The sequence below is a fragment of the Puma concolor genome, chromosome B2 (assembly GCF_028749965.1).
Source record: "Puma concolor isolate L17-30 chromosome B2, mPumCon1.1.hap2, whole genome shotgun sequence".
Taxonomy (NCBI): domain Eukaryota; kingdom Metazoa; phylum Chordata; class Mammalia; order Carnivora; family Felidae; genus Puma; species Puma concolor.
Window position 1 is genome coordinate 5,114,420 of NC_141671.1, and position 25,064 is coordinate 5,139,483.

General features: G+C 46.5%; 1 protein-coding gene and 1 long non-coding RNA gene across 9 annotated transcripts in view; one reads left to right on the forward strand and one right to left on the reverse strand.

The window, feature by feature from the left end:
- Nucleotides 1-25,064, forward strand: part of RIPOR2 (RHO family interacting cell polarization regulator 2) — a 233,083-nt gene that overhangs the window by 110,145 nt on the left and 97,874 nt on the right. The window contains exon 1 of one of the 8 annotated variants that reach the window (XM_086706105.1): nt 2,828-3,049. The exons of 6 other annotated variants lie outside the window; for them this stretch is intronic. In XM_086706105.1, coding sequence (XP_086562231.1) covers nt 2,989-3,049 — 61 coding nt within the window. In that variant the 5' untranslated portion in view covers nt 2,828-2,988. Of the gene's footprint in view, nt 1-2,827; nt 3,050-25,064 lie in introns of those variants that run through there. One more of the 8 variants, XM_086706111.1, reaches the window with a different exon arrangement.
- Nucleotides 9,099-14,571, reverse strand: LOC147580686 (uncharacterized). The gene is made up of 3 exons (XR_015250974.1): nt 14,068-14,571; nt 11,123-11,322; nt 9,099-9,551 (listed from the first exon to the last, which is right to left on the reverse strand). It is a non-coding gene; the product is annotated as an uncharacterized LOC147580686 (long non-coding RNA).

The following is a 25,064-nucleotide window of genomic DNA, read 5'->3' on the forward strand; positions in this document are numbered from 1 at the left end:
TCAATACCAAATGCTGATGAGGATGTGAAACCACAGGACATTCCTTTATCGCTGGTGGGAGGATAAAATGGCAGAGCCCCTTGGGAAGACAGTCTGGAGGCTCCCTGCAAAACTTAACACATTCTTACCCCCCAGCCCAGCAACTGCGTTTCTGGGTCTTTACTCAGTGGAGTTGAAAACTTGTGTCCAGGCAAATGCCTGCACGGGGGTGTTCACAGCAGTTTTATTTGTAATTGTCCAAACAGGAAGCAACAGAAGTGTCCTTCAGTGGGTGAATGGGTGGAGCAACTGTGGTACGTACAGACTGTGGAATATTATTCGGTGTTAAAAAGAAATGACCTATTAGGAAGACATCCAGATGGCCAACCGACACATGAAAAAATGCTCAACGTCACTCATCATCAGGGAAATACAAATCAAAAGCACCATAAGAGACCACCTCGCACCTCTCAGAATGGCTAACGTTAACAACTCAGGCAACAACAGATGTTGTTGAGGATGCAGAGAAAGAGGGTCTCTTTTGCATTGTTGGTGGGAATGCACACTGGTGCAGCCGCTCTGGAAGACAGTCTGGAGGTTCCTCAAAAAACTAAAAACAGAACTACCCTACGACCCAGCTAGACCCAGCAAAGACTACTAGGCATTTATCGACGGATACAGGTGTGCTGTTTTGAAGGGACACATGCACCCCCATGTTTATAGCAGCACTAGCAACAATAGCCAAAGTATGGAAAGAGCCCAATGTCCATCGATGGATGAATGGATAAAGAAGATGTGGTATATATATATATATACAATGGAGTCTTACTCGGCAATCAAAAAGAATGAAATCTTGCCATTTGCAACTAGGTGGATGGAACTGGAGGGTATTATGCTAAGTGAAATTAGTCAAAGAAAGACAAAAGTCATAGGACTTCACTCATATGAGGACTTTAAGAGACAAAACAGATGAATACAAGGGAAGGGAAACAAAAATAATATAAAAACAGGGAGAGGGACAAAACAGACGAGACTCATAAATATGGAGAACAAACTGAGGGTTGCTGGAGGGGTTGTGGGGGGGGGGATGGGCTAAATGGGTAATGGACATTAAGGAATCTATTCCTGAAATCATTGTTGCACTAGATGCTAACTAATTTGGATGTAAATTTTAAAAAATAAAAAATAAAATTAAAAAAAAGAAATGACCTACCAAGCCATGAAAAGTCATAGAAGAAATTTAAATGCATATTACTAAGTGAAAGACACCAGTCTGAAAAGTCTCTGTTCTGTGTAAGTCCAACTATATGACATTCTGGAAAAGGCAGAGCTTGGGAGACAGTATTTTAAGATTAGTGGTTGCCAGGAGGTAGGTGGGAGGGATGCCTGAACAGGCAGAGCACAGAGGATTTGGGGGGCAGCGAAACTACTTTGGATGATACTATAATGGTGGATACATGTCGTTAAACATTTGTCAAAATCCACAGAGTGTACAATACCAAGAGTGAACCCGAAGGTAAACTCCGAACTCTGAGTGATCATGACGTGTCCGTGTAGATGCACCAGTCGTAACAAATGTGCCTCTCTGACGGTGGATGCTGGGGATGACGGTGGGGGGTGGCAGTGGGGGAGGGTGTGGATGTGGGGGGGGCAGGGTGCATATGGGAAAACCGTTACTGCCTCTCGATTTTGCTGTGAAACTAAAGCTGCTCTAAGAAAATAAAGTCTATCAAAAATATATTCTTGGGGCGCCTGGGTGGTTCGGTCAGTTGAGCGACTGACTCTTGGTTTCGGCTCAGGTCACGCTCTCACGGTTCATGGGATCGAGCCCCGGGTTGGGCTGTGCGCTGACAGTGCTGGGCCTGCTTGGGATCCTCTCCCTCCCTCGCTCTCTGCCCCTCCCCCACTGGCGCTCTCTGCCTCTCTCTCAAAATAAATAAACTTTAAAATTTTATTTATTTATTTATTTGTTTTAAAACCCTACTCGGGAAATAAAGTTGCCGGAAGTAAACACCGGGGGCTACCAACTCCTCACCATTATCTCTGTTTGACCATCTGTGAGGTCTTGCAACATGATGGAGAGCTCTGGCAACCGCCTCCCCCCGCCATGAAATCGCAATATCACTCAGGTTGGTGTTTGAATAGCCAGGGAGAACGTAGCACACTTTGGGGGGTTCCATATGGCAATGCCAGCCCCCGCCCCCACACTCTTGTGAAAGCACACTCGTTACTCCTGCCTCTGGGAGGAGCTGCCCTTTTGAGTCACATTTTCTTCTTTCTTCTTTAGCGATAAAGTCTTCTGAAGACCCAGGCTGGGTAAATAGGGTGAAATGAAAAGTCATTCGAACCAAACTAGTTCTCTGTTGCGTGACCACAGATTGAATTGAGCCGCTAAGAGCCCAGATGTGTGCTGAGCTGGGCTGGAACAGAGTTTCTCAGCCCCAAAGGCAAGAGGTTTGCAAAAAGGAAAAAGGCAACTTCTTCGGAGTGAAACCGAGGCTGCGTCCCTGCCAGTGCCTCTTTGGTGCAGCGCAGTGGCTTTTGCTTTCAGATAAATTGTCACCGAAGCAAAACCAAGATAGGAGAAACGTGAACCCCGTCTCTTTCAACACGACCATTGTGTTCGAATTCATAAGTACGAAAGTTGAAAGCTCACCTTCCTCCTTAAGAAAACATGAAAGTTGTCGCTCTGAAGGAATCCATTGCGCTCAGCCTTTAAGTTCTATCTGTGTTCAGACCCAACCGGATCTGCAGCCCCCTTCCAAAAGAAGTTCTTTCTTCTAGGGGGGGTGGGGGGGGTGAGAATTACCCCACCTGGCATGCAGGCTTGGAAAGGCTCAGGGAGCCTATTCATATGAATGAAGCTGCTTTCGGAGGGCAGATGCGGAAGCTGCCTTCCCTGAGGGCTTCTGCAACCCTCAGAGAGGAAATTGCCCCTGCGCACTGTGGTGGTGGGAACGGTCCTGGCTGCACACCTGCCGTCACCCGCTGACTGCCGCCCTCTCCAAGATGCAGTATCTGGACCCCGAGGAGCTCCCGGGCGAGGAAGAGGATGACATTTTTGGTGAAGGTAAACGTCTTTCTGGCAGGAACCATTCCGGTCTACTTTGCTTCGCTTTGGAACTTTTGCCCAGCTTGGGTACTTTGAAAGCATCCTGGTGGTTGTGGATATCATCTGGGCACCAGTGAATACCAGGCAAAGCAGGAGATGAGGGAGTTGAATGGTTCCTCCAAATGTCTTGTTTTTGGAAGTCATGACTCAATAAAGGTTTAGTTTAGGGAAGAAGGTAGTACTAGATTATGTCTCTTGTCCCTCTTCTGTGCTAACACCTTAAGGGACAGCTGTCATGGCGCTTTGCACCCAGCAGAGCTGCTAAGGTAGCAGCTGGACAAGTGGACGAGGGATGGTTGTCCATGGTACCATATTGCTTTGATCTGCACTCACTGCCTCTCCCCCTTCTCCCTCTCCCCTTGGATCATTTTCTCTTCCTCAGACACATTTGGCACCCCAGGTGTCGATGCCCTCTTCCTCTTCTTCCAGGCTGGGATGCTAGCTTCTAATACCCACTGGTACCATATGGGTCTCCCCTCTTACTTCATGGCTCTTCCACGAGCAGACCTGTGGGGTGGGGGTAAGGGTTGTGATTTTCGTTAGCCAATCTAGTAACCTCCAGGTGTCTTGTTCAAATGCTACCATTGATATGGGCCACAGGTGAGAGCTTTTCTAGAATTTGAAATAGTCGAAATAAATGGTAATGTGGACTCGGGGACACTCTGAGTGTTTCAGTGTATCTTTATGTTATTTTTCTCTGGCCTCAGAAATATTTAAAATCCTGATGGGAATTGCATCATAACTGAAATCGGGTTTAAGAATACCAGCTCAAGCTTCGTTGGTGCTTGCCAAACTCAGTCCGTTGCTTTACTTTGATGACAGCTATTTAGAGCCACTTGAACTTTGGCCTCAGATATTTACTCCCATCAGGACTTATAAAAAGGCTCACAACTAGGAAAATAAACCTAGACTGGACAATCTGGTCATTTTTCACCCAGCCCCCAAAACGCCCAGGCCACATTTCCTTCCCGGAAAGGGAGGCTTTTGCGGGTAACTGTGGTGCTAATGAGCGCCATCTATAGTCCAATGCGCTGCACTACAGTTTATGTGTGCCCCCCGCCCCACCCCAAGGGAGGGCTGAGATGTCAGTACAGCAGGGCTTGGTGACCTGTAGGAGCTCTCCCACGAAGATGCAGGGTTATTAAGGTGAGTTCTTCAGCCTCAACAAGCATGGTGAAGAGTCAGGTTGGGAGTCAGGATTCAGATTGAAATTCTCATTTGCCGTGAACTACTTTTGTGGTTTACGCAAGTCCTTTAACTTGCTACCCCGAACCTCAGTTTCCTCAGTGGTAAAATGGCACAGTACTAGCTACTGGGTTGTAGACCATCTTCAAAATAGGTTCATAATGTTTGCATTGCACTTCACCCGTGATATGCTTTATACTTTCTGGGCTCAATTTCTCACCTAACTTCATCTCCAAAGATGAGAGAAAGAATGCTTCTAACTCCAACGTCCGGTGTTATTTTTATTCAGTACTCCATGCTATGGCTCGTGTTGGCCAGTTTATGCGAGCGTTTGTCTGGCGGGTGACTCATTTAAGCAAGTTCTGTTGGGAGTGACAGTCAACAGGGGGCCCAGCTGTTTAGTTAAACCGCCTGGCTTCTGCCACTTGAATCACTCTGTGACTTTGAGCAGGTTACTTCATCGCTCTGTGCCTCAGTTTACTCACTGATAAAATGGAATACAGGGGCACCTGGGTGGCTCAGTCAGTTAAGCGTCCGACTTCAGCTCAGGTCATGATCTCAACGGTTTGTGGGTTTGAGCTCCACGTCAGGCTCTGTGCTGACAGCTCGGAGCCTGGAGCCTGCTTCGAATTCTGTGTTTCCCTCTCTCTCTGCCTCTCCCCCGCTCATACTCTGTCTGTCTGTCTCTGTCTCTCTCTCTCAAAAAATAAACATAAAAAAAATTTTTAGTGGAGTACAAACCTCACAGCCAGTTACAGGGAAGTGCTTGGAATAGCGCCCACAACATAGTAAGTACTCAGTAAATACTCGTTCCTACTATGTAGTCACAAAAATGGGTTTATAGAGAGGCTACAAGGTGATGTAGAACAGTTTTTGTACACGTTGGGTCAGCCTAAGACTTATTTATAGAACTCAGTTTATACAAAGTAGGGAGAGAGCCCAGATGTCCATCAACTGATGGACAGATAAAGAAGATGTGGTAGCCATCTATAGTGGAATACTACTTGGCCATCAAAAAGGACGAAATCCTGCCATTTGCAACAATGTGGGTGGAACTAGAATGTATTACGCTAAGCAAAATACGTCAGTCAGAGAAAGACAAATATCATATGATTTCACTCACATGTGGAATTTAAGAAACAAAACAGATGAACATAGGGAAAGGGAAGGAAAAGTAAGATAAAAACAGGGAGACAAACCATAAGAGACTCTTACATACAGAGAACAAACTGAGGGTTTCTGGTGGGAGGTGGGGGGATGGGCTAGAAGGGTGACGGGTATTGAGTAGGGCACTTGTTGGGATGAGCACTGGGTGCTGTATAGAAGTGATGGCTCACTAAATTCTCCTCCTAAAATCAGTATTACAGTACGTGTTAACTAACTTGGATTTAAATTTAAAAAAAGAACTTCAGGGGCACCTGGGTGGCGCAGTCGGTTAAGCGTCTGACTTCAGCCAGGTCACGATCTCGCGGTCCGTGAGTTCGAGCCCCGCGTCAGTCTCTGGGCTGATGGCTCAGAGCCTGGAGCCTGTTTCCGATTCTCTGTCTCCCTCTCTCTTTGCCCCTCCCCCGTTCATGCTCTGTCTCTCTCTGTCCCCAAAAAAATAAATAAACGTTGAAAAAAAAATTAAAAAAAATAAAAATAAAAAAAGAACTTCAGCCTATAAGCAACTTTTCAGAGGTTATGATATGGTGAAAACACATCAGGCAGGTTGCTAGGAGCTCACCTGGAGCTCTGCCCCTGCCGTCACAAGCGTGTGGGGTCCTGGACATCATTTCATCTCTTTGAGTCTTACCTTTCATCTAAAACAAGAGGGCCGGTGACACATCCTGTAAGATTTCGGTTTTAAAAATTCCAGCATTCTATTGCTCAATCTTCTCTGCACAGCGGCATACATCTACCTAGAAGAATTCATGTTTGCTCTGTTTCACCCAAGCTTTTGGCTCATTTAGCCTGCCTACGAAAGCAGAAAGCTTTCAGTACAATGAGTTTTCTCTAACATAACGGAAGGAAAATGCCCAGGAGCTCGTTACTAAGGCAACCATATTTCCTTGCAATGGACACATGTTTAAAGAACCCTTTCCCCCTAAAGGGACACAAATTTAGAATTTAGGTCCACTTGCTTAAAAGTATATATAAATCCATTTAGATTTATGGACCTGGGGAAAAAAAAAATGAGTCATGCTCACAATATTTTTTTAACTGCCTTTCTGAAATCCTGTTTGCTTCAGCTATTGTTTTCTGTGGTTAAAGAAGATGTTAAGGTTCACAGAAGTGAGAAGCATTGGTGTATAATTCTGTTCTGTTCTAGGGGAGAGTTGCAAATGGTTAGAGAGAGAAGCAGTAATCTACCTACCCTCCAGAAACCCCAATATTTCTATATTTACTCCTCTCTCTCTCTCTCTCTCTCTCTCTCACACACACACACACACACACACACACACACACACACACAATGCCTCAGGTTGGTTTTCCGAATAACCCCAACACCATCCTGCCTTTTAGAAAATGGTTACTACCAGGTAGACTTTGTTCTTTCTTGGGGGGAAATGATTGATTTGATTACCAAGGTATTGAAAAATCAGTCAGTGGAATCAGATGCTCTTTTCCCGTCATTATTTCAAACTTATCAAATTAAAGGGCTTCATCTGTGTTGTCACTGTGCCTTCTTGACAATTAGGCTGGTGTATGTTAGTAGAACCTAGCTGGATGGATAATAATAGTCATGATAACTCTAGCAATTATGGTGGTGATAATAGTGATAACAGAAAAAAGAAAAAACCCTCGTGCACAATGGAGGCCCTTGGCCAGCTTTCAGGAACAGCACGGAATTCGCGTGTGGGAGGAAACAGTTCCCCAGGTGGTGGTCAGTGGCTGGTTCAGCAGCCGAAATTGTTCCTTGGCCCAAGTTAAAGCTGTAGCTGCCACTTTCCTCAGAACCACAAGTCACTGCCCTGTTTTCAGCCCTGCTTAATAATCTGCCGTCAAGTGCAATGGATAGAATAATAACACACCACGGGGTCTCAGTTACGCGTGCAAAATATTTCTCGGGCTCCTTTTCCCCAGGACACTCACATGCCTCATAAGATCTTGCTTCTAGAAAGACCGCAGGGAACGGCAAAGCTTTTGCCAGACCTTCAAATGTTCTTCGGAGCTGGAACAAGGCAGCATAGCATGAGAAAATTTCCCATCCTGGATCACTGTGTCTAAGAAAGCTCTCAACCTTCCCAAAGGAGGGGACCCCTCCCAGATGCAGATGAGCTGACAGAAGAGAGAGCACTCATTTTTTTAAAATTTCTTCTAGAGAGCATGAGCAGGGGAGGGGCAGGGAGGGGCAGAGAGAGAGGAGGACAGAGGATCCGAAGCAGGCTGTGCATGGTCAGCACAGAGCCCGATGCGGGGCTCGAACTCATGAACCCGGAGATCACGACCTGAGCCAAAGTCAGTCACTCGACTGACTGAGTCACCCAGGCGCCCCTAGCCGTCTGTTGCTCTTAAGCAGACCAGCAGATATTTAAGAAGCAATACCACTCACTTTGAACCAAACCTCTCTCGTTTCCCCAAGCCAAGTCAATTAGCACATTTTCGCTTTCAAAAGGCATTGCAGCTTTAGAGAGAGCAAGAAAACAAAAGATTTATCGAAGAAAAAGAAAACAAGAACCGTAAGTAGAGCGGATGCTGACTCTCTGTCTTTACTGCTTACGAAGCCAAGGTAGATACTTTTTAATAGGTCGACAACAACACGGTCTATTCTAATCTGGCATATTTGGATGTTGTTTACTGAATCACATGTGCCCTTTCTAAGATTAAGAGAAAGAAGAAAGGAAGAAGGGATTCAATTCCCAATACGTACAAAAGCAATAAACCCTAAAAGTTCAGTCTGGTGAAGTCATGCCCTCTGTGGAAAAAGTCTTAGGAGATGGAACATAAAAATACGAACATAAAGATAGAACGTAAAGATATGCGTCTCGGCCGGGAGGAGGCGGAGCTTTTTGTCTGGTTATGCCACATTTTACGTTGTATAAATATAATTGCTAATCAGCTATGTTGGACCTTCCTCCAAGAGTCCGTACCTGGGGTTCTCACGTGGGATTAGAAAGCGGCCAGGAAGAGGTTGCCCTAGTCTCCAGAGTCGAAAACAGCCGGTCACTCTTGGCTGTCGTGATTTGCCAAGTCGGCTTGGGTCAGGTCCCCCTCCTCACGGTCCTGGATAAATGCTTCGCTTGGGAAGTCGTTTTTCCTATGTTGTCACCACCGGCTCCGGAGCCGACACAGACCTCCCCGTGGTAACTCATGCCTCTGTGACCTATGTCTTGGATTATTGCAAAACATTCCCTTCCCATAGATGTCTAGGAAGCTTTCTTTGGTGCCAAATGGATGGTGTCATTTCAGGGACAAATGAAAATAGCACCTCGCACGAAAGTTATGCAGGCTGTTTTAACCACATGTCCACCCCCCCCCCACTCTTGATTTATGGTCTCGAGTGACCTCACAGTGACCTATTTAGATCAGGCCAAAGCCAAAGGGGCCCAATGGTACAAATAAAGCATTTTAAATGCTTATCTAATATCTTTATGAGGCAGCCAGCCAAGTCTTTTTAGGAATGGTATAAGATATGCTCACGTATATCTTTTATAGGACATGAGAGCGAAACGTTATGAGCATACCCGTTGTCTGTGTAGCCCAAAAAAAAAAAAAAAATGTTTTGAAGCAAAGAAATGTGTAGTTATTATGGCCAAAACAGTGAAATAAATTGGTAGTATTGCCCTCCCTCCTTGATAGAAGTCACTTGACTTACTCAAGTCAACATGTTCACTAGAGATGTGGTTTCTCCAGTTGACTATTCCTCACGTGTTTTATTGTGCTCAGCGAGTGTCCGCTCATTCAACTTCTCATTTATTTTTGGACGGCTACATTTTGCCTATTGATTGTTTGCCAGGCAGCTGTGATGTTGAACAAAGACGTTTATGATTCAGTGGATTTCAGAAGAGGTTTTACAGAAGGAAGAGGTATTCGCTGAGTCAAATTGCAATGACTATCTCAGCTACCAGGACAGAGAAGAGTTAGAGAGGAAGGGGGGAAAAAAAAATAGTGACCGGTCTCAGCAAGCAAGGAAAATGGAGAAATGAAAATGAAACCAAACGCGCAGGTGCCGGTGGGATGTTGGCCTATTCAGTACGTTCCAGGCTGTACTGGGGGCTGGTTTCTGGGGAGGCTGAAACGTGGCTGTACCTGGCTGAGTGTGAGGGTGATGATTCGACAGCATGTGTCCAACCTGGAGTGAAGGAGGCATCTGATGAGAATCTGAAGTGTTCGATCCTTGTTGGCAGATACACCAGGTTATTTAAGCTGAAAAAACCCCTTTGTGCTGTGTAGACAGAACATTTCTCATCAAGCATCTAGAACTTCCCTTCCAGGAAAAAGAACAATCTACTTGATCAAGTTGAGATATTTTTAAGAGAAAGATTTTGACCCATGCCGGGACAGCAAAGGGCGGGAATAAAGGCCAGTTTTACTATGGAGGGCAAATTAATAACTTCTGTCAGTATCTCTCACACGTGGACTTTCCACATCTTACACTTTTTCATGCTTTACCTCGCTGAGCAAACGCTTCAGGCAGAAGACCCTTAAAGGTCAGTGATGGATTCAAAGTAAGAATCGCGGGCCTTGAAATATAAAAGTGAGAAAAATGTAAACTTTCAGAGGCACCAGATGCCTGTTTTCCCAATTGAGGGAGGGGAAAAAAAAAAAGAACCCTGTCAACTTTGTAAAGATTTTCAGTAATAGATAACCTAGCAGACAGAGAAGACATCTTGAGGGTGTTTTATCTTCTGCTGTATTAGGAATTGTAACCCTAGGAAATGAACATTTCTAAATAGAAGAACGAACAAGATCCATCTTCTCGAAAGTGATGAGATTATGGTGCCATCTTCTCATTGCAGTGTTTTCCTTCTTAGTCTTTGTATCATTGGGGTTAAAAGTTTAAATATGTATACTTTACAACTCAAACAGCAACAGGGGAAAACCAGCCGGGCCCTTCTCCCTCTTGACTTCATTCTAAACCATCCATTCAGTATTAAGATGTAATGAGCTAAGAAACAGGAAGAAAGTAACTTGACTTTTAGATCACAGTTTGAGTCAGCTGGCTGAGCAGTTGTATTCAGTTTTTTTCTCTATAAATTGGCATTCAGGAAACTCTGAGAAAGAGAAAATATGAAAATATTTTCCGTGGTGGGATTTTTCTTCCTATCTGTAACAGCACAATGAACTGATAGATGGTATTTGAAAAAAAATAAGTCCGAGAATCAAATATGCAGACGTGATTTGTGGAAGGCACTTTTAACCACTTTCAGATAAATTATATGACTGAAATATTAGGAAAAACACACCTTCTCCTTCAGCTTCTGGTGGATATAGTGAGGGGTACCAAGGATGTCTTTGGAGTGTGACATGTTCAGCTCCCTTTTAATCTCCATTGGTATCCCTAAAAACTGAAACTTAAGCTCAAATTCTAAGTCTTAAAAAGCACGATGAAAAATCTTTTTCAGAAAACATGGCTATTTTGAAGGATCTAAACTCTGTGTGTAAAACTGTATGCTTGCCCTGCAAACAGCTTCTAGCAGGGGGCCAAACCCCTTTTCTGGCCATATTGCTATATTAAGTACTTTGCTTAGAATTTGAAGCCACCATTATTTTTAAATCTTTGGTTGTTACTATTCAGACTTCAAAACTGAGAGCAGGTAACATAGTAGAAAGAGCAAAATTTTTGGACTCAAGAGATCTATTTCAATTTACTAGTAGTTTGACTTTAGGAAAGTTACCTATCCATTCGGAAGCTTCATTCACCTTCTTCCACACAGGGATGATGATAATAATGGTGATAAGGATGATGCTGGGGTGATGATGGTGATGGTGATAGTGATGGTCATGGTGATGATGATGGTCATCATGATGGTGATGATGATGGTGGTGGTGATGACCGTGGCAGCCACGGTGGTGGTCTTGGTGATGATGATGATGGTAATGGTCACCTCCAGGGAAAATTGCTGTGAAGTTAAAGGAGATAATGTATGAGGTAATGGAAACCATTAAGGGCTTACTATGTAAATGTCAGTTATTATCGAACTGATGCCCCAGCCTCCCAGGTCTATGCAATTCCCTTCTTCTCCTACTGCCTGTGATCAACAAAGACACAAGCTGATGAGAGCAGAGTTATTTAGACAGTGTATTTCAAATGCTTTCCTGGGAATACAAAGGTGCGTCTGGCTCATGAATTAACAAGCCTGGCTGCTTTCTGATCTCCACCGTGTAACCAAGGCAGAACTCAGAATAACCCCATCATTTGGCACAGAATAAGTATGTGACTTCCTACCCATTTTGTTTATTGTTAGCCAGTCTGGTCTCCCTCTGAAAATTCTTTAAGTATTAAAGAGTAATATACACTACGGCAGTTTTCTTGTGGAGAGAGTCCCCTTGCCTTGGCCAGGAATTCTGGACATCAGAAATCATGTCTCTACCAGTATTTATAATAATATACAGTCTCTATTTCCCAGATAAATATTTACTTGCAGTAAACATAGCACACTGTCTCCCCCATCTCAGTAATCTTAGAAAGGCTAGGCTTTCTTTATTTGTTAAAACATTTCTAATTTAAGGATAACATCCATTGGAATTTGAATTACATACATGTTACAATATTTCAGGATAGCAATTAAATGAAGCTTCTACAACATCCCTTCTAGTGGCGTTTTGTTTGGTTCTTATTTCCATTGCTTTTTAAAATAGTTTCTTTCTTTTTTTTTTTTTTTTTTGAGAGAGAGAGAGAGAGTGTGTGTGTATGTGTGTGTGTGTGTGTATACACCCAAGAAGGGGAGGGACAGAGAGAGAGAATCCTAAGCAGGCTCCATGCTGTTAGCACAGAGCCTGATGTGGGGCTCAAAACTACAAAACTAAGAGATCGTGACCCGAGCTGAAACCAAGCGTCAGACATTTAACTGACTGAGCCACCTAGGCGCCCCTAAAATATTTTCAATGATAAAATCTCCTGGAAGAAACTGTGGTGATCTCTTTGTGTATATTTTTTTTATAAATATGTGAATGTGCACACACATGCACAGGAGAACAAATGTTAGCTCGGTTTCTCAATAATCATTCTACATAGGTTAGAGAACAATTAATACGATCAACCTGCTGTGAACTCATCAACAAATATTGATTGAGCACCACTCACTGAAAGTTATGACCAGTGCACATAACTGATCCTTGAGGGCAGAAGCTGTACCCGCTGTGGCAGGGTAGACTAGTGATGGGTCAACTCAAATCCTCCCCACTCCTGGAGAGACAGATGATGGTGGGTCAAGAGCATCGTCATCTGCATGAGAAAAGCAACACATTCTGTTACTTACAACACAGGCTACAGTGAAGAGGAGAGGACAAAGCCCCATGCATCTTCCTAACACTCATGATACTTCAGAAAGACAGGTGCTTACGCCTTTACAACCTACTAGGCAGCGCTGAGAACCGCACGCAGTGAGTCAGTGGCCCTCCACCCCATCTTGACCTACTCAGAAGTCAAGTCAACCAAACTACAGCCTGCAGGCTACTCCCAGCCTGCTGCCTGTTTCTGCGCACAGCCTCCAAGAAAAGAATGGTTTTTACAGAAGAACATTTGCAATTGAGTTGATGATGGGGAACACTAAACACTGAACTCCAATTAGGTGAAATGTTATCCCAAAGAAGAAGAATTCCATTCTTCTCCTAAGCAGACCAGTATGGCGAAACAAAAAAAAGTACTCAATTATTACATTTTAAATTTTGTCGATAAAAATATGTGATAATTTTGTTTTCTCTCATTATGTGGTGGAGGTATCTACATAATTTCCTTGTTTTTACCTCTTGACTCACAAAGCCTAAAATATTTGCTGTATGGCTCTTCATAGAAAAAGCCAATGTTACCAAAATTCCAAACCATGTTGCCTCTTGGGGTCATTGATTTCTTAACTGTGTCTGCCACCAGCTCTTCCCCTTTTCCCATGTGCTGGGAAGGTCTTAGCATTTTTCAACCCCCATTTAAGAGGAGCTCTATTCCCCTTTTATTGTTTTAAATATTCTTCTTAAGAGAATATATGTCAGCATATGACACTGCTCTGTAACACCAACTGGAAGGATGATGAAAAAAATCTGTGGTCCAAGTCAAAGTCACAGACAGGGTGCCCTGGTTGGGGAGGCCAGAGAAGGCAATACCACTCAAGCAGGAGACACAGTGGGACTAGGGACATGTTCTCCCAGCCCATTGTTGAATGAGGTGAAAGAAAGTAGCACACAGGGGGTGTCCAGGGTCCTTTCCACTTATTTTTTTTAATGTTTATTTACTTTTGAGAGAGGGACAGAGTGCGAGTGGGGGCGGGGCAGAGAGAGGGAGACACAAAATCTGAAGCAGGCTCTGGGCTCCGAGCCGTCAGCACAGAGCCCTACACGGGGCTCAAACTCACCAACCTTGAGATCGTGACCTGACCAAAAGTCAGACGCTTAACGGACTGAGCCACCCAGGCACCCTGGGTCCTTTCCACCTATATACCTCTGCATCACTTCAAGGGACTTTTCTCCCCATTTGACTCTTTGGGTTCACATGTGTCCAAGGTCTGGAACCCTTGGGAACTCCTGGTAAGGAACGACTGTTGTGTGAGCATGACTCCAGTCCTATTCTCAGCTCTTCCCCCCACATCACCCCAAGTCTCCCAGTTCATCATGGGCGGAATCACTCGAAGAAACCACGAGTGGAAATACATTACCTTGGCATGAGAAGATTACACGGGATTAGCAGAGCTTTGATCATTCCAAAACAGTGCTGGCTCTTATCCATGGCCTTTTGTCTGTAATGCAGACCAGTGTGTGTCCACTGAGGCTGCATGTTAATTGGAGGACAAGGAAGCCTTTTCAAAACGGGCATGAAGGAGTGAGGGAAAAGCACCACCCCACACACTTATGCACATTTAGTGGGACCACTCGGCTCCTGGTTGCTAAGCATGAGAAGCAGCAGGAATATTTAGCTCTACTGGGCAGCGTTGAGTAGTTCTAACTTGCTGGAAGGGAGAATATCTTGTTGTTAAAAGCAGTCAAGGAGCCATTGTCCGCTGTTGGTGAGAATGTAAAATGGTGCAGCCGCTATGGAACACAGTATGGCAGCTCCTCAAAAAATGACAATTATCAGATGATCCAGAAATTCCACTTCTGGGTACACCTCCAAAAGAGTTGAAAGCAGGGTCTTGAAGAGATATTTGCACACTCAAGTTCATAGCAGCATTATTCACGATAGTCAAAAGGTGCAAGCCACCCAAATGTCCATTGACGGCTGAATGGGCAAACAAAATGTGGTCTATATGCACTGGAATATTATTCAGTCATAAAAAAGGAGGAGACTCCGAAATAGGCTGTAACATAGATGACCCTGAGGTCATTAGCTAGGTGAAAGAAGCCAGTTACAAAAATAAAATAACACCCCACCAAATACTGTATGAGTCCACTTATATGATCTAAAGTAGTCAAATTTCTGGAAACAGAAAATGCAAGGGTGGTAGCCAAGGGCAGGGAAGGGGGGATCGGGGGTTGTTTAAGGGTAGAGTTTCAGTTTTGCAGGATGAAGAGAGCTCTGGAGAAGGGTGGCAGAAAGCGCGAACATATTCCATATTACTGAGCTGTACCCTTCATTATTAAGATGGTTAGTCTTCTGTGTATTTTACCACATGTATATATCTCCACGTTGTTTTAAAAAAGAGTTAGGAATAGCTACACTAAAACAAACAAACAAGACAGCGAAGTACCAGGTGGTTCCTGAAAGTCTGCAGAACAGTTGCCTTTTCTTGAATCGCATAAATTTAACGTAGGGACGGAAGTTCCATGAGAGACAGAAGTGGTTCCGGGGAGCGGGTTCTGACCACGGCTGGGCGTACCTGATACAATCCTAGAAAGACTGTGCTCTTCGAAACAAATGTGTAAGAGTCGGGTATGGGAATTCTTTCCACCAATTTCTGCCTGGTTGGGAATCAGTTTTTAGAATCTCTGCGTAAATATATTTTGAGATGAGCACTTCCTGAGGAAGCTCTTGAAAGGAGTCGCAATCATCAGAAGAGGCAGCCCCCCTTAGGAGGTTATGAACTATGGAGGCATATAAGATTTACTTTTTTGGCTGTTTAGAGAAAATGTATTGAATGTCTACCATGCGCTAGGTTCAGTTCTCATTGGCTCCCGGGCCAGCAGTGAAATATAACAAAGCCCAGCCCTCATGAAGTTGTATTGTAGTGAAAGGCGGCCAGACGCTAGACAAGCAAGTAAAGATAGGATGTGTCAGAGGAGAGAAGCGTTATGAAGAAAAATTGAGTGCCGGCTGAGAAGGATAGAACATGGTGGTCAGGGAGGCCTTTGCTGACAAAGACCCAGAGGCTTGATGAACTGTAGGTCTGTCCCGCACTTCTGGGGCAGAGTGTTCTAGGAGGAGCCGGGGGCGGCGTGGCTGCAGCACAATGTGCACGAGCAGAGAGCAGTGGAAGATGAGATCCAGGGGTGGCCGGTGGGGGGGGGGGGGGTTCCGGCCTTTGTAAAGTCCTCCAGGCCCTTGTAAGGGTCTGAGGTTTTGCTCTGTGGGGATGGAAGGCTTTAGAGGGTGTTGAGCAAAGTGCCATAATCTGATTTGCGTTTCAAAAGGATCATTCTGACTGTTGTCTTGAAAATAAAGGCGGGGGCTTGGAGGGCAAAGGCAGGGAGGCCACTTGGGAGACTTGAGATATTCCAGAAGAGAGCTGACGGGGCCCTTCCCAGGCCTGACACTAACTAATTCTGGAGGTGAGGGGCGGGGGGGAGTTGCCGAGGCTAACTCCAGAGGCTTTGGCCCAAGCATCTGGAAGGATCACGGGGCTCTTGACTCAGAGGAGGAAGGCTGCCGGAGGAGGGGGCTTGGAGGTGCGGAAGAGCAGGCCATGGCCGGGGATCGGGAGCCCAGTTCGGGACAGTGACATTCATGGTATGTAGATAGTGGCTGACTTGACGAAGTCCCACTCCAAGTCCCCAGGATAGTGGGCACTCAGGAAACATCTGTGGCACCGTTGACAATAGAGCGGCATCTGCATAACTGAAAGTTACTCACAGACACATCTCTAGCTTAAGAGGATCCTATACAGGCTGTTCCATAAAACCAGGAGTTCAAGAACGCAATACGAGGTGTTTACAAACACGAAAGGGAGATTAAAAGGCAGATCAGAGGGGAAGGGCTGGGTGATCAGGGCAGACTTCCTGCAGGTGCGTATTTGAAGGCGAGAGCTTGATGCCCTTGCGAAGCTGACAGTCGTGGAGGCGCGTCCAAACGTGGCCCCTGACATTGGGTGCCACGCTTACCAAAAGAAACGCTTGCATTTCTCTCCGTCTTGCTCCGAGGCTACACATGCATAGAATCTCTGCCGGAGGAGACCTGAAGAGATTTCCAGTCTATCTTCCTAACAGAAGGCGGACGAGGGGTCAATCCCACTGCTAAACTCCTCTCTTCTTTCCCTTCCCCAAGGAGATTTATCAGCTTTTCTCAGTGACACATCCATTTCTCAGTCAAGAGCCAGCAACCAGCGCAATCGCTTTCATTTGAAGTCAAATCCCCCAAGCTACATGTTCAACCGCTTCTCTTTGTTCTAATCCTAGGGGGAAATGTTCTTCCTCCTGTAAGATAATCTGTGGTATCCTCAAAAACCATTAAAGGAACGCATCAACACATGAGCAACTCTCCAAACACTCAAATAGCTGGTCAAATATTTGGACTCCAGCAGGCACTTGAGCAGAATGACACATCTATGCCAACAAGAGGGCAAGTGTATTCTGAGCAGCAAAGAGGCCCAAATGTCTGTGAATTCGGACCTGAAACGCAGGGGCACGCAGCCACAGCTGTTGACCTTGAATTCTCACCCGGGGCTGAGAGGCACTCCTCAGACAGGCCTGTGCACGTACATTCACACTTCTAAAACCTGCTGGTGCCCAGCGGTTACGTCCTCCTTCTGACTTGGCCACCGTCTTGGGCGCAAAGAACAAACACGAGCACGTGTTCACATTGCTTTTCCCCAAGGAGCCCCTTGAGGCTCACGGAGAAAGCGTCAGCGCAGGAAGAGGCTGAACAAAGCCTTCCACCCCCACCCCGCACCCCGGGCACCCCAGCCTGCCTGCAGATAGCTGTTTCAGCCTCTTCACGCTGCCGCTAATGAACGTCACCAGGATTCGATGAAAGATATGTAAGGGGGGGGGGGTTGCTTGGAGAAGCCACTTTCTCTGGAGATTTGCTTAAACCTAAGCGCTCGGATTTGCTGCCATCGCCACGAAATCTTCGCCTCCAGCAGCCTGAGTGTGAATGACCTATTTTGAACGTGGCAGCCAATTACACTTTGGTGGCGTGAATAATTTATTCGGTTCAAGAGCACTGTCAACGGAGGGACATTGCAGCAGCCTTGCTGCCTGGCTAATTATGGAGGGGGACAACGCTCTGTCCTGGCGTCACAGCCCCCATCCACAGCCGCTGGAGCCGTGGATTGAGTGTGAGCAAAGAAGGGAAGCAGGGACACGGGGCCAGGCTGGGTTCCTGCTGCCAAAGAAGGTTCTATGGGTTGAGCCAGCTGTGCCTGGGGAGTCGGATTTCCACTCTCACCTCTGCAAGATGAAACCGGGTGGGGGGTGGGGGATGATCCTGATTTTGGGTAAAATGTGAGTTGGGGTGGGGGGCGTAGGCTGTGAAACGGTGACGTAGGAAGGACAGAGGCGTGGACCCGGAAGCTAGCAAGGGTGGCGAATGGTTTCCAGGCCTGGAGGAAGGAACACAGGCCTTCCCGCCCGGCAGCTGGGAGCCCACGAGCGGGGTCTAGAGCACCTGCCTGGTCCTCGGGGTTTTCTCCTGCGTCCCCCGCTGTCCCACACGCTGCAGCTCGCTCTACCAGCGCTCCAGGAGTGGTGACCGCTCGCTTCAGCTCACAGGGACCTGGTTCAGACCGAACTGGACTCCCAATTAATGTCCGTGACGATGGTGAGGCTTTGCAGAGCGTTCGATAACATGGCTTCCCGGCCTGTGCTGCCTCCTGAAGTCCCCTCCTGTCATTAACAGTCTCACTCTTCGAATCAGGGAGGGACTGACGTCTGGGAAGGTGTTTTGCATAACTGGGGCGGTAAGAAGGAAAGGGATTGAACAGGGTCTTGTGCAACAGTGGCTCTGGCCTAAAATGGAAAGGGACATGAAAACAACTAAACGAGTGATCTGCAGAAGGAAGAATTTGAGGGGTGCCTGGGTGGGTCAGTTGGTTAAGCGGCTGACTCCTGTTTTGGGCTTAGGTCATCATCTCATGGTTTGTGGGTTCCAGCCCCGTCTCTGTCAATGCAGAGTCTGTTTGGGATTCTCTCTCTCCCTCTCTCTCTCTGCTCCTCCCCGCTCGCTCTCTCTCTCTTCTCTGCCTCAAAATAAATAATATTTTAAAAAAGAAGAATTTTTAAACATGAATACAAGCAGATTTTACATTTCTTTCAATCATCAATAGGCAACTATTTACAATAGGTAAATAAATAAATCACCTTGGAGAACCTTAAGGACAAACCTCTTCTTTTATGGCTCCCCTGCTAATGAGGAAAAGGGGGCAGATTTACTATAAAGTGAGTCCATTTAGAACCCTCAAGAAAGCTCCCATATCAAATGCCTAGCATTATGTCTACACATATGTACTGATGGTTTCCAATCACTTCTGCAGCCATTTTAAAATTATTTTATACTTTAACATCTTTGTGCAATAACATTTAGTGAATTAAATGTATACTGTTTACCTTCAGTGTTAAAGTATTTGTGGCTCTAGGAATTTGCAAAGTTAACATTCTGCCAAAATGTTGGTCAGGGTAGATCAGAGCTTCTCAATATGCGGTCTGAGGACTCCTAATGTTTCCCAACACTCTTTCATAAGCTCCCTAAGGTCCTCCATAATTTTTTTTTTTAAGTAGGCTCCACACCCAACGTGGGGCTTGAACTCATGTCCCTGAGAGATCAAGAGTCAGATGCTTTACCTACTGAGCCAGCCAGGCACCACTCTCAATAATTTTGTTAAACGTAAAGGGATTTGGCCTAGATTATGTTATGTGCACACACACACACACACACACACACACACACACGTGTGTGTGTGTGTGTGTGTACATACATATACATATATGTATATAGCTCACATATACATACATATTATGTAAAGTATAAAATGACTAGTCTAGATTATGTTATTGTGCAATAGGTCCTGAGACCAAAAAATTGGTAACTGCTGGTCCAAATGGTATTATAACGGGGGTGTCTGGGTGGCTGTCAGTTAAGCGTCTGACTTTGGCTCCGTTCATGATCTCATGTTCATGGGTTCGAGCCCCACATCCTGCTGTGTGCTGACAGCCTGGAGCCTGCTTCAGTTCTCTGTCTCTCTCTCCACCCCTCCCCCACTCATGCTCTGTCTCTGTGTCCCTCTCAAAAGTGAAATAAATATTTTTAAAAATTTTTTAATCCAAATGATATTACAGCAGAGAATTATGTCCCGCTGTAACATAATGTCTGAGCATCTAATCTCAAATTTCTGGATAGAAGGGGATTGTTGGCTACATTTAGGGCACATTTTGTTTCTTGCCGGGAAACATTCTGCTCACTACCTCCTACCCACATCGCCTTCCAGGTCACCTGGTGTGGAAGCTAGAGGCAGGGGTGGAGGTGGGTGGAGGGTCGCGATCAGATGCCCAAGTGCATAGGCCTGATTTCAGCACCCCTGAGACATTCATTCCTGGGACGCACTCAAACGCTAAGGACGTTGGCCAAACACGTTTCCCATTGTGCAAGCAGATACGTGTGACAATGGTGAGGAAACCACAGCCTGAGACGTCTGCTCCCTTGAGAACCTTATCATCAGTACCAGACACAGGCAAAGGAAAATGGGGTCTTGCTCTCTGCAGTTCAGAAAGCAGTCAGCAGGACCCGGCTGTCATCTGTCGAGCTGAAGCGTGCTTCTGTAGGTATAGTTCTGGCATCAATCAATGCGGGCATATTATGCTCTTTTCCGGGGGAAACGGTGACGAAAGCCAGCAGGGCCCATGCTATGCTGTCATTCCGCGGTCGGTGTTTACTGACTGTCCTCTACACCCGTTAATACAAAGCTTCCACTACTGACAGCAGCATGGTTCCCAACATCAAGGGACATAGGCACTAATGAGGAGAAGCGGACCAAAGATCTGTAACGGAAAGAAATTATGTGACTGGGTCTGTGCTCACGGGCCACCGTACTTCCAGGAGAATGCAGGGACAGCATGGCGGGCCAGGGAAGGCTCCATGAAGGAGGCGGTGTGTGAACGGAGCTTCATAGGGGAGGCAGGATTTCTAGAGACAAACATCAAAGGTCAGAGAAAAAGCGATGGGTAATTCTCAGCAGAGAATTTCCAGGCAGCGGGAAATTCGAGCAAAAACTGTGGCAGCAGAAAATGTCAAATGTCAGAGCCGAAAGGACACTTGGCAAACCCTTCATTTGACAGGTGAGGACACTGAGATTTCAAAGGTCAAGATCTGCCCTGAGCTTTCTATTGGCAGAACCAAAATAGAACCTAAGCGTCACCAAGTCCGAGACTCTCTACAGGGCTGTTCCTTGGACACAGAGCATAGCTGGAAGAGCCAAACTCAGGGCCAGCAGGGCCCTAAGGGTGGTGGGGTGTATTGAAGAAGCTTCTAGAACCACACTATAGTGCCAAGTGCACCGGGCACCTGCTTGGGTCTTATCCAGAACAGTGCCTTCTGAGACAACGGCACCAGAGTTGTCCGTGCGCCTGTTAAAATGACTAAATTGGAGGGGCTCCTGGGTGGTTCAGTCGGTTAAATATCTGACTTTGGCTCAGGTCATGCATGATCTCACGGCTCATGAGTTTGAGCCCCACAGAGCTTAGAGCCTGCTTCAAATTCTGTCTCTGTCTCTGTCTCTCTCTCTCTCTCTCTCTCTCTCTCTCTCTCTCTCTGCCCCTCCCCCACGCCTGCTCTTTCTCTCAGTCTCTCAAAAATAAATAAATGTTAAAAAAATTGTTTTTAATGACTAAATTGGAATGGGAGAGAGGGTAACTCGAAAATCTGCACTTTAAACTCCTCCCCACAGTGCTTCTCATGCACTTCCTAAGTTAGCAAATGAAAAACAAAAAGGAATACAGAAAGATTGATCAGAGCAGCAAATGAAGAATTCAGCAGATGTGAGCAAGGCAGGGGGTAAGAGAGTTACAGTATAAGGAAGGGGTTCAAGAATCTTAGGGCTGGCAGCCTTCCAAGCCGTGATCTGGCCATGCACTTGGGTGGTCGGATGCCTATGGAGGAAGGTCAGAAGAGTAGAGAAGGAATTCCGAAATCAGGATGTTAGATCTGCTGTCCACATGGATACTAAGCACCACATTTATGAAGAGAGTTTAGATCTCACGTGTATCTGGCTACCCCCTGGACCAAGAGGAGAAGCCAGAATGCACTAGCATCATGGGCAGAAGGAATATAGAGGAGTGTAAATGGAGAGGGGTCACTAGACGTCACGGAATCTCCGACACCTTCCATCAGTGTCGCTTAGTGGCCCCAGTGGGTCTCCGGGCGTGCTCCGAGTTCTGTATTAAATATCTGAATCGTTAAGTCCGGAAAATAAGTTGGTTGCCTTTTAGATGCTCCTCTGCTTTCCCTAAGGAACTGTGTGTTTACGAGGATGGACTGATGGCAGAAAGAACCCCCAGGCTGGCTGGGCCAATGCCATTCCCCAACCCAAGCCTGGCTTGAACCAATGCCCATGAGGGAAAAGCAGGATAAAATTCAGTGATTGAAAGAGACCCCTGTCAGTACTGCTGAAGTTCAAACGCCCTGTTTTATGGAACCAGAAATAATCGCTGTTCCCATAGCATCCGTATTCCTTCTTCTCTCATAACACCCACCCCAGTTATTTACAGTGTCCTCATGCCCCACTCCACGAGATGGGTTACCTTCGTGTCCCCCTCCGTGTCTCCTGCCCTTAGTTGAAACAACAGCTCTTTCTGGTACCTTGGGGTGTTTTCAGTTAGAACTGACATCAGTGGAGGGGAGGGGGATGTCTGTGTCAAACTCTTTCTCCCCTAGGAGAACCGTGTCTCTCCACTGGCAGGAAAGAGTGATGTAAAGTCCCACAACTAGCAGAGTTTTCTCTAATATCCCCACCCCCAGTGCCGGACCAGCTCTGGGAGTCGCTGTGTCCCTGGACGAACTTACAAGGGCTCAACCAAGGAGTCTCCGAATGCTTGCATCAGTGACGTCTTGAGATAGAAGCATCCTGGTCAGGCTATCATAGGGATCCCAGGAAGAAGGAGGTGGTGTTCTAACAGAGAGAGTGGGGAGACAGGGGAAATAACCACCTAGGAATGAACCCTGGAGTGACCACAGCAGGGGCAGTGATTGGAGAGGGAGTGTGAAGGTGGCCGGACTACGCACCGGGAGACCTTGGTCCTGGTGCGGACTCGATCTGGTTATGTGCCCTTGGGCTCTGGGATTCGCACTAGACACTCCACTAAGGATTGTGTCCTGCTTGTGTAGACCTGTGCTGCCCAGTCCCTCCGTGCCTCTCCCAGTCCCCTGGCCTCTAGCTCTGAATGTGCCCAGCCCTGCCCCCACCCGCACACCCAAGGCCCAGCAACATACCCAAGCCCAAAGGGGGGAACCGGGGTGGGGAGTAGAATGTCCTAGAGCACACAGAGCGCCAAATGTGTATCACCTCTGACTGTGAGTAGCAGCCCCACCTTGGTGACTGCCACCATGTTACTTTCTCAACCTGTCAGAGCATCAGCGTTCTTATCTTTCAAATGGGGACAGTAATAGAAAAAGGGATTGTTGTCAGCTCAAGTGAGACAACGCAGATCCTTCTTTTCATCCTCCGCCCGCTCCCCCCCACCCCCATAGAATTTGTATGACGTCTACAACCGCCCCGTGCCTCATCAGGAAGGCAGGGAGTTGGGAAGGGGGTGTCGTGGACTGGACATTTGTGTTCCCCCAGATTCCCATGTTGAAGCCCTCGCTCCCAGTCTGGCTGTATTTGGAGTAAGGAAGTAGTTGAAGGGAAATAAGGTCGTGAGGGTGGAGCCCGATGCACGAGGACGAGTGTCCTCGTGCAGGAGACACGAGACAGCTCACTGCTGTCTCTGCACACACACTGAGGAGAGACGGTGTGCGGACGGAGGGAGAAGATGGCTTTCGGCAAATGGGGAAGGGAGTCCTCCCCAGAAACCACATCAGCCAGAACCTTGATCTTGGACTTCCAGCCCCCAGAGCTGTGGGGAAATAAATGTCTGTCCTTTAAGCCCCCCGGTCCGTGGGATTTTGTTATGGCAGCAGGAGTGGACGAGTATGGGGGGGAGATGAGAAGTCTACCATCCCCAAGGGTGGATATTCGCCCCCCCCACCGCACAGCCCTATCAGCACCGAGGCTAACGTGCAATAGCTCTTTACCCCTTTCTCCCCAAATTCCTACTGCACCTCTGTGCTCCTCTCCAGGTGTTCTTGTCCAGAGTGAGGTAAATGCAGAAATGTCTGGAAGCATCAGACTCTACGCAAATAGCTACAACCCAAGGTACAAGGGGCACTGCATGTCCAGGGATGCTAAGATCTAAGATGTTGTGACAGTTCTGTGGTGAGGACAGCAGGAAAGGGGGACAAGGGACCCGGGAAAAGCAGAAACAGACTGGACTGTTTAAACTGAATCTTGATGAGTTTCCCATATGGGGACAGGGGCAAAGATTACGAAGATGGACAGAGGCTGCCGGGAAGGGCAGGGTTCACAAGGGAAATAGAAGGACCCACCAAGAAGAAGGAGTGCTCCAGAATGGGAGGAAGGTACCGAGCTCTTGCCCTGTGCTGGGGATACGGCACCTAAGACAGAAATGCTCTCCGTCCATATGATCTCACGGGCCGGGGAAAGAGAGACAAGAAACGAGCAAAAAGGCAAATCAGACCATTACAATTTATAATTAGTGCTAAAAAAAAAAAAAAAAAAGAGGATTTTGAAAAAAGAATAAGTAGAGGGAAGGATATACTTAGAGACGTGGGCGGGCAAGGAAGACCTCTCTGAGCAGTGGCTCGGGCTTCTTTACTGAACTGAAAGAAAGCCCTTGTGGCTGGAGCTTAGTAAGGGGGGGGGACCCCAGGCTGCAAGGACTTGGGAGCATTTGTATGCAGTTGGGATTTACCCTATGAAATGGGGAATACAGGGTTTTAAGCAGGAGAGTGACCACAACATATTCATATTTTAATAGACTGCTCTTTCTGTGTCGGTCATCTGCTGCCGTATAACAAATTGTCACAAACATCGCTGTTTAAAACACCACCTTGGACAAGTCACATTAACGCTCTTGAATCTTGGTTTTCCCATCCATGAAGTGAGAGTAATAATGCCTACTGCAGAATTATAGTCAGGAATAAATGATACTGTGAAGTACCCATTCTGAAGCCAAGGATAGAAGAAGCCCGTCAATGAACTGGAATGTTCGACGTAGCAAGGACTGGCTCAAGTCAACCAACTTCACGAGGGACTTTCCTATTGACCAGAATACCAATATTGAGGGGCGCCCGGGGGGCTCAGCCAGATAAGTATCCGACTTTGGGTTTCAGCTCAGGTCGCGATCTAACAGTTTGTGAGTTCAAGCCCTGTGTCGGGCTCTGTGCTGACAGCATACAACCTCCTTGGGATTCTCTCTCCTTCTCTCTGTGCCCGCCCTGGCTCTCTTTCTCTGA